The following is a 9,968-nucleotide window of genomic DNA, read 5'->3' as shown; positions in this document are numbered from 1 at the left end:
TCTTTTAAACGCTCCCACTCTTTGGGTTCATCACCACTCCTCTCCTAAGACCCCAGTTAGTCATATGTTGAGCCTCCTGATAGGTCCCTCCACGCCTTTGATCCTCTCTAGCATGTCTTGGCTTCTTGTTTTCACTGCCCTTGGTTGGAGAGGGAGTGGCATATCNTGACCTGGCGCCACTTACCAGGCCACGTCACATACTTTGGTCACCCTTCCCACTCAGAGCAAGGGGAGCCTCTAACGTGACTTTAATCCCGCAGGGAGGTGGGTGTCATGAGGTGCGATCAGATTTGCTTTGGGAAGGGACTGCTCAGGCCGCAGTGTGGACACCGGGCTGGAAAGCAGCAGCAGGTGGAGGGTGACCAGGTGGACGGCCTGGCTCCCGGCAATCGTGGGAGAGATGGGAAAAGTGGATGGGTTTGCAAAAATAAAATACAAGGAGCCAAAAGGCATACAGAAAGTAATCAGAAAAGTACAAACTACAGTATGATGCGATTTTTCGCCCATCGGATTGGCAAAAACTTTTAAAAAGCCTGAAAACCTATTATAACGTTCATGGAAAGGGTAGAACTCTCATTTACTCTCAGTATAGACAATTTTGATGGTAACTTAGTAGTATCAGCACGATCAGCCCTGTCCGTCCCATTCCATACCAAAAATTATCCTCTAAGAATACAACCCTTCATGCAGAAAGATATATGTTCTAAAATGTTTACTGCAGTATTTGTTTTTTTTTTTTTTTTAATGTTTTATTTATTTCTAGGAGAGAGAGAGAGACAGTGTGAACAGGGGAGGGTCAGAGAGAGAGGGAGTCACAGACTGAAACAGGCTCCAGGCTCTGAGCCGGCAGTCAGCACAGAGCCCGACGCGGGGCTCGAACCCACGAACCGCGAGATCATGACCTAAGCGAAAGTCGGACGCTTAACCGACTAAGCCACCCAGGCGCCCCTACTGCAGTATTTGTAATAGCAAAAACAAAAACAAAAAACAAAACAAAAAAACCACAAAACAATCAAATGTCCTTCAGCAATGGAATGAGGTAATGTGAAATACAACAATGCAAAGGAATAAGGTGCATCTCATGTACTAAGATGGGGAAAGTCTTGATAAGGAGAAAAAAAAAAAGCTTCAGGAAAATACATCCAGGAAGCTCAATCCACGTTAGGTAACTGTCCGTGTTACAAGTGTATTTTTGAAAATGCAAAGTAAAACGTCTGGGATGGTCCCTACCACTCTGTGTGTGGTCTCCGTCTTCTCAGCAAAGGACAGAGAAGGAAGGCAGCTCTTCCAGACATTTTCCATTTGAGGAAAACAGTTCTGGCTTGAGTTGTGTTGTGGGGAAGAGGAAACACAGCTAATCCCACGTCGCCAATCGTCACTGAAGGCTCAAGATGGAAAAGTGAGCCAACTGCTATCTCGTTCTCTCCAGCAACACAGAGGGCGGGGAGGAGGGAAAGGGGAGGAGGGAAAGGGAGCCATATCTGGAGAATCTTCGATGACCCAGGCTGCTTAGGTACTTTACATTAGAGCAACTGCTCAAAACCTCTCAACCGTAATTGTACGTGGACGGTAACACCGCCTCCCGCACATGAGGAGGCTGGATAGCGCCGATCACACAGTGCAAGAGTGGGAGAATTCCAAATTCCCCCTTTCGTGTGCTTTCGGCTCTCTCCCCTGCTCTGGGACAGCAGGGTCACCAAGGGGAAGGAGTCTGGGCCTGTGTGTGACCTCACGGAACAAGGCCTCTCTACCCCAAGCCATCCACCAGAGCGTAGACTACTACACAAGAGGAAAGCAAAGTCCTTTTTGGTTTAAGTCCCTTAACAAGGCAAAAGCCTACTTCATTCTCTGCTAAACCACTGTGCCCAAATAGTTCCAAACAAAACCATCAAAATAGTTTCTAAGCAGAGGAATACAGTTCATTGAAAACATTAGGAAGACTTAATCTATGAACTTCAGTATTACTAGGCTTGACCAACTTTGTGTAGAGAGGGAAAAATATCTAGTCTCACTGCTACTCTTTTTTTTCCCTCTTTGGGGTATCTCTCTACATGTTTAGCATTCAAACGATTTGTAACTGTAACAGTACATGACGACTGATATTTCAGTATAGTACGTACTGTCCAGGACGGCGCTATAGGAATTGTCAGTTACGAGAAGAGAGTAGACAGGAGACATCGTTCCACTCCCACAGCCACTGACTGAGGCGGGAGAGGTTTCACGTTGCCTGAGGGCAGGGTCCGTACCTGCTTCTGTCGTCACAGCCCGAGTCAGAGCTGTTGTGGCCTTGGCAAGTGGCACGTTGCTGTGGCATCCTCACTGTGCGACCCAGGCAATGCGCGGGACACTGTAACGGAAGCACAGTGCATCAAAGACAACCTGTGAGCTCAGGCGTGCTGTGGGACCAAGGCCATGTATGGAGGGGCGCTCTCGGGGGCCAGTCGGCTAGGAGGGGAGGTCAGAGAGGACGGGAGTGCAGCTCTGAGGACCGGCAGCCCTCCTTCAGAGCCAGAAAGTCACCTGAGGATCTTCCCCCCGTCCCCCCCCGAAACATAGACCACCTCTAGGGAGACGGGAAAGGACCCAGCCAATCTGTAATCGACAGGGCTTAGGTCCAGATAGGACTGTGCTTAAAAGCAGAAGCGACTGCCAGGCTTGGGTTTTCCTGCTCTGAGCAAAAGTGGAGGCTTGTGTGTTAAGGGAGTTCGGTTATGGGGGAAAAAGTTTTTTGACACGCAATTCTTAAATTTTCATGTCATAATACATATTACTTTTTCCTTATACTTTGTTTTATGCTTGAAAAGGCCTTGATCATGGTGCTGGTTCTACTGTGTTCACCTTCCCAGTCAGGTCCTCATAGCACACAGGTGTTTAATTTTCACGTCGCCCAACTATGTCGTCGTAGCTTGTGTTTCTGGTATTGTACCTAAAAAACCATTTCCTAACCCAAGGCATGACGATTCATGTCTGCATGTCTTCCAAGAGCTTTGTAGGTTTAGCTCTTGAATTCAGGTCCTTGATCCACTTGGAGTTAATGTTTGCACACGGTGTGAGCTAGGGGTCCAACTTCAGTCTCCTATGCGTGTGGGTATCCAGTTGTCCAGCACCATTTGCCAAAGAGATTATTCTTTCTCCACTGAATGGTCTTTTTTTTTTTTTTTAATTTTTTCAGTGTTTTTATTTATTTCTAGGAGAGAGAGACAGTGTGAGCAGGGAACGGTCAGAGAGAGAGGGCGACACAGACTCTGAAACAGACTCCAGGCTCTGAGCTAGCTGAGAGCACAGAGCCCGACGTGGGGCTCGAACCCACGAACCACGAGATCGTGACCTAAGCGAAAGTCGGATGCTTAACCGACTGAGCCACCCAGGCGCCCCTCTCCACTGAATGGTCTTGTCCCCCTTGTAGGACACGAAGTGCCACAGATATAGAAATTTATCTCTGGACCTTAAATGAAATTCTATTGTAGCGACCTTGAGGTCTATCCCCTATCTGTCCACACCACCTTACTTACTACAGCGCTGTGCTAAGTTTTGAAACCAAGAAGTTTAAGCCCTCCAACCGTGTTCTTTTTTCAAGATTGTTTTTGGCGATTCTGAGTCCTTTCTGTTTCCATACGAATTTTTAGGATCAGCTCGTCAGTTTCTGCAGAGAAGCCAGCTGGGAGTTTTTACAGGGACTGTGTTGAATCTGCAGATGAATTTGGAAAGTGTTGTCAGCTTCACATTAAGTATTCTGATCCATAAATATGGGATGTCTTTCCATTTATTTACATCTTCTTTAATTTTCTTTAAATAAAACCCACTTTGGTAGTTTAACACTAGCTTTCTAAGCCATTCTCCCCTGTGATCACTTACACTTGAACTTTAACCCACTTGACATGGGTTTGTGTGTGTCCCACTCAGCACACTGCAGGACCCAGGGCTGCCGTCCTGCACGAACGCTGCGCTATCTCACCGACAGCCGCATCGCAGCCACCAAACCACCACAGTCAGAAGGTCTCTCCGCACTTCTAGGAAGTCGTTTTTCCCCAAAATTTTCGTGCGCTCATTTGTTCTCCCGTGTGAGTGTCCAAATCATCTTAAGTTCTAAAAAAAGAATTCTACTGTAGTCTTAGCCGGAATTGTATTACATGTTTCAGCCCATTTAAGGAAGCAGATCCCTGTACAGCATAGGGGGTTCCTTTATTTGTCCTCTTTTTCAATAATGTTTTCAATCGTGTGTTCAATTTTTCTTTATGGGTTCTGTTTCGGTTACTTGTAAGTGTCAGCCTGGCTGGGCCACGGTGGGCCCGGATACTTGGCCAATTAGGATTCTGGGAGAAGCTGTTGGGGGGGGGGGGGCTGTAGATGAGATGAACACTGAAATCAGTAGTCAAGGGAAACCAGATTGTTCCCCGTAATGTGGGTGGGCCTCATCCAATCAGTGGAAGGGCTGGAGAGAAAACCAAGACTGACCCTCCCCCCAAGTCAGAGGGAACTCATGACTCAGACTGTCTTTGACCTGAGATACTGGCTTTTTCCTGCCTCTGGACTTGAACGAGAGCGCTGGCTCTTCTTGAGGTCTCCGGCCTGCTGGCCTTCGGGTTTGAATGGCAATATCAGCTGCCTGCAGCTCCCGGGGCTTGTCAACCTCCGCAGTCACCTGACTTAATTCCTTATCATAAATCTCTTCACACACACACACACACACACACACACACACACACCCTCTTTGTTCTGTTTCTCCGGAGAACCCTGGCTAATGCAGATACACAGATTTTGGTACTGAATCGTGGGGTGCTACTACAGCAAATGCCTAAAATTGTGGAAGTGGCTCAGGGACCGGGGTTGGGGGGGAGGAGGCTGAAGAGTTCTGAGGGGCGGGCGGGCCAGAAAACCTAGGCTGCCTTGAAGGGAATGTTGTTAGAAACACAGCAAACCCTCAGATCGTGAGTAACTTGCTCTGGGAGTGTTCCAGAAGACGAGCAAACATTTCTAACAAATTTTAACTTGATAAACGAAAGATGTCTTGCAACACAAGTACTATGTGATGCCGAATGTCACATGACCACGCTGAGCCAATGGTGAGTCTCCTCCTCTTCCTCCTTCTTCTTCTTCTTCTTCTTCTCTCTCTCTCTCTGTGGGATTGGGGGTGACCATCTCCCACGCTCGGATGTTCGGTCTCAGACCACAGTGATTTGGCAGAAATCGGCGATTTTTCAGAACACTGGAAGGTGCCCACAACTGGCATGAGTGTATTTTTGTCACTTCCAAGTACCGCTGGACAGTCCTTTGCTTTTCCACTCAAGAGCAAACTTAGGAACGTTTTGCTTCATTCTCGGTCATTGGATAGATTCCTTGTTGAAGTTGCGTGAAAGGAAAAAGATTCCATTGAGCCAAGAGGCAGCAGTGATTCCGTTAGTGACAGTGACAGTCGTCCCACACAGTAGCCCTCCTCTCTTGCCTCCCTCACTGCAGCCACGAACGTTTTCAAAGGTAAGTGCAGATTAGTTTATTTTTCTTTATATTCTGTATTTTCTTTATTATTTTGTATTATATTACAGTATTCTAAGCATTTCTATATGAATATTTTTGGGTTGTGGAATGAAATCATCTGAGTCTCCATTATTTCTTATGGGGAAATTCGCTTTGAGATACAAGTGCTTTGGATTACAGGGGCGCCTGGTGGCTCAGTTGGTTAAGTGTCCGACTTCAGCTCAGGTCATGATCTCACAGTTCATGGGTTCGAGCCCCGCGTCGGGCTCTGTGCTGACAGCTCAGAGGCTGGAGCCTGCTTCAGATTCTGTGTCTCCCTCTCTCTCTCTCTGCCTCTCCTCTGCTCATGCTCTGTCTCTCTCTCTATTAAAAATAAATAATAAAAACAAAAAAAAAGTGCTTTGGATTACAAGCATGTTTCTGGAACGAACTGTGCTTGCAAACCAAGGTTTCACCGTACGAACATTAGGAGGGATTCTGGTGAGGTTTCAGGCAGAAGCAAGGAACATGCCTCTGGGAACCGGAGGAAAGGCAAACATCACTCTAAAGTGGCAAAAACTTGGCTGAATCCTGTTCTAGTGTTTGTGGAGGCAGACCTGGAGAGTGATGAAATTGGCTATTTCCCCGGGGAGATTTCCACGCAAAGCGCTCAAGGTGCTGCAGCCTGGCTTCCTCTTACTGCTGATAGGAGAACGTCGGTGGATGGACATAAGCTGAAGGAACCGTTAAGCAAAAAGGAACCACCACGCAAGGATTCTGGTAACTGTCGGTCCATCCATATTCCGAAGAGTGAGAAAATAGTTCTGGAGAGAACACGGAGGGTGTGGCCGGACCACAGCTCCATGAGGAGATTAGCCATGGAGTTACTCCGCCATCTCAGCGGAAGCCAGGGAGAGACGCGATGGCGCCCACAGAGACACTGCCAGTTTGGACCAAAGGAACACAGTTGGGACCCGATTAAGGAAAGCTTTAGAAACTGCGGATTCTCTAGGATGGGGTAAAGCCATTCAGCTGCAAACACGTTTTATCTTTCAGGAAGAGGGAAGAATGACCCGATTCAGAGCTCACCAAGGCTGCCAGTCCCACCGCACACAGGGTCAAGGCTGTTTCCCCCCCAGTTTCAGGGAGTGGGGCCCCCTCCTCAATTTCCATGGGCCGCCTGTCCCTGCCTCGTGCGTCAGGGGCAGGACTGCTCCAAAGGGCCACACAGGGGCGGCTGCCGTCTAGGGTGGGAGCAATGTCACTGTCCTGGTGGGTCTGGGGGAGGGGGGTGAGCGGAAGCCAAAGAAGACTGTCCTCAAGTGTGAGGACCTGGTGGACCGGCCCTGCTAGAGTTTGGACTTGACCGGGACCCCTCAGCCCTTTCGTTTGCCGGCTCCTCTCTTTCAGAAAGGGAGCGTCTATCTTCTGCTTGTCCCACGCCTGTATTTCGGAGGCCGTAACGTGTCTGCTCCCACAGCTTCAGAGTGAGAGGGATGCTGCCCCAGGACCCCTCGCTTCTCACCCACACCTAGCTTACGTGGCATGTAGTGAGACTCTGGACTTGAGCTGAGGACGGGATGGGTTAAGACCTCTAGGGGTACTGGGGTGGGACGGATGTACTTTGCACACGACAAGAACATGAATTTGGGGGCGGGGGCCGGGAGGCAGAGTGCTGTGGACCAAGCTGTGTCCCCTCAAAATTTCCATGTTGAGGCTCGAACCCTCAAGGTGGCAGGTTCCACAGGGAGGTACTGAAGGCTTAACGGAGACAAAAGGGGGGGCCTTAATCTGATGGGAACAGTGTCCTTATAATAGAAGGAAGAGACCCCAGAAATCTCTCTCTCTCATCTCTCTCTGTCTCTCTCGATCTCGATCTCTATCTCTCTCTCTACACAGAGACGAGGCCATTGAAGACACAGTGAGAAGGTGACTGTTTTTAAGCCAGAAAGAGGTCTCACCGAAACCAGCCCTGACAGGACTTGATCTTGGATTTCCAGCCTCCAGAACCGTGAGGAAAGAAACTTCTGCGCGTGAAGGCACCCGGCGTGTGGTGTTCTATTTCAGCGGCCCCAGCAGGCGAGTAAGGTTCCTACACATTTCTTTAAAAACAGCTTTCCCAAATACTTTCTATTTATGCTGTTGTTCAAGGTGGTACGTGGGGCACAGGACTTCTGTGCCCTTATTACCAACGTCCCTTGCTCCTTTTCCTGAAGGCCGCTCGTCAGCCTGGGAGCTGCCGCATTCAAAGAACCCAGCTGTGGTTTACCTTTGTATCGAAGACAGGGACACCGTGATTTCCAGATCTAATCCTGGAGGTCAGACCCATTGATTCATTTTAGAGATCAATCAGATCCCGCCTAAATTGGAAATAATGTATTAGAAGCAACGTGACGATGACGGCCCGGACAGAACACTCGATTTGCCTGGCTTTACCTGGCCGCCCGGTCCGACGGCCCCCTGGCCGCAGGGGCGCCCGGAGCACGGCCTACCTCCCGGAGGCCTGTCCCCGGGAGCGCAGGCCCTCGGAGGCATCGCCTGCGTGGCTCCGTTGGCCTTCGTGCGCACACAGGTCACTTGCCGACTGCGGACTCCTTCCCCGCAGGAGGCCGAGCACCCTGACCACGCACTTGTGAGCCACCTAGGAACAAAAACAACAGAAGCTCAGCAAGGACGGGGAGGGCAGGCACTGCAGCGAGTGTGTCTTGAAAAGAAAAGAAAAAACTCCGTCCTCACACTGTGACCGTTTGGGGGCTGTGCATTTCTAGGGGGGTGAACGGCAGCGCAGAGAACCCCCGGCTCTCTTCTCAGATTTTCCTTTATCCAGGGGAGCTAGCGAATTAGCAGGCGGAGACAGGCAACGCGGGGTGGGGTAGGGCCGTCTCCAAGTACCTAAGAGCGCTTGTGTGGCCCCAGAGCTGGGGCAAAATGAGGTGGAAATTTCAAAACGGTGGGTTTCAATTCGTTGAAACCAAAGGGAAGAAAATATTTTTAAAGCTCTGATGTGCCGTTTGCTCCGCGAGAGGTTTACACGTTATCCTTATTCTTCCCAACGTCCAAAGGGGTCAACAGCGGGTGGGGGGTCACAGGTAACGATACACCAACAGAGCTGTGATGGGGCTCTGGGTTTGTCTGACCCTAAAGTCCACACTGCAGTGACACAGGGCACGTGGGACTGGACATCTGAGACGGATGCTCCGCCACTAACTAGGTTCAAGTTTGCTGGCTCGCTGCAGAGGGGGGTTCCCAGCTGGAGCCCTAGGGGCCTGGGCGGGCAAAGAATTACATCTTCACTGTCACTGGGCTGTAACTGAAATTTGGTTTTCCTTCAGTTAGGAACGCATCAGCCGCAAAATACAGTAGAATTAGCAATACCTGTGTGATTCTGTCACCGACGGAAACCACAGATGTTTTTACATGACCTTACAATTGTAGCAGGCACCTCAAAACACCGTTTGTATTCATCACCGCTGCAAAATTAATGTACCGCTAGAACTTACTAGTTAGTGTGTTGCTGTATCATAATTTTTAAGTATTTTAGCACTGGATTTCAGTGTAATCGGTTTCCTGGGGCGGAGGGTGTGCTAAGTGCTGGGGTAAAGTGTTCTGCAAACAGCTGTGGATTCACCCTCGCCGGGCGGACAGTCTAGTGAGACGAGACAGACTGTGGGAAGAGCGATAAAGACGAGTGATAAACAGGAAACACGCGGCACGGGGCCCTGGCTGGGCTTGGAGGGTAAGGTCAGGGATGGTCTCCCTGAAAATACATGAACGGAAATATCTGAGAGCAAAGAAAGGGAACAGTGTTGTAGGCAGCGGGAGCAGTATATGCAAAGACTCTGAGTCAGGAGAATGGCACATCTGAGAGACAAGCAAATGGCGTGGGGTGGAGATCAGATGACCAGGCTGGCAGATGCCAGCAATGACGCAGGACGGCCGCCCCCGGCACACGCACTGGGCTTCTGTTCTTGCCTCAAGCGTTCAGTCAGGTGTCACTGAGCACCTGCCGTGTGCTAGGCACTATTTAAAAGAACTTTGTTAATGTTTATTTTTGAGAGCGAGCGAGAGAGAGACAGTGTGAGCAGGGAAGGGGCAGAGAGAGGGGGAGACACCGAATCCGAAGCAGGCTCCAGGCTCCGAGCTGTCAGCACAGAGCCCGACGCGGGGCTCGAACCCACGAATGGTGAGATCCTGACCTGAGCCGAGGTCCGGTGCTCACCTGACTGAGCCCCCCAGGCGCCCCATGTTAAGCACGATTTTAGACACAGGGTGAAAAAACGCACAAGGCAAGACATGACCCCAGCGCTAGGGATCTCAGCCTTTGTCCTAAGAATGATTAAAGGCGAATCTGCCTTTCCAAGACTGTTCTGCGCACACAGTGGAAGAGCCCTCTAGGAGGGATGAGAAGCAGGAAGCTGCCGGGCGCTGCACGTGAGGGGCGGTGGTCGCGTGCGCTCCGCGGGAACCATGGAAACGCACAGGAACAGACGGACAGGAGAGAAGGGGGGGGGGGG

The 9,968-nt window shown here is 50.0% G+C and overlaps 1 protein-coding gene across 1 annotated transcript in view; it reads right to left on the bottom strand.

Moving 5' to 3' along the window:
* Positions 1 to 9,968, bottom strand: part of ADAMTSL3 (ADAMTS like 3) — a 292,158-nt gene that overhangs the window by 5,525 nt on the left and 276,665 nt on the right. Inside the window, exons 31-32 of the mRNA XM_077774280.1 lie at positions 7,891 to 8,095; positions 2,247 to 2,347 (exon numbers count right to left, since the gene is read on the bottom strand). Of these exons, the coding sequence (XP_077630406.1) occupies positions 2,247 to 2,347; positions 7,891 to 8,095 (306 nt within the window). The remainder of the gene's footprint in view (positions 1 to 2,246; positions 2,348 to 7,890; positions 8,096 to 9,968) is intronic.

This window comes from Crocuta crocuta, unplaced genomic scaffold, assembly GCF_008692635.1.
Source record: "Crocuta crocuta isolate KB4526 unplaced genomic scaffold, BGI_CrCroc_1.0 scaffold7, whole genome shotgun sequence".
NCBI classification, from domain to species: domain Eukaryota; kingdom Metazoa; phylum Chordata; class Mammalia; order Carnivora; family Hyaenidae; genus Crocuta; species Crocuta crocuta.
The sequence above is the reverse complement of the archived record's forward strand: the minus strand, read 5'-3'. Positions and strand labels throughout refer to the sequence as shown.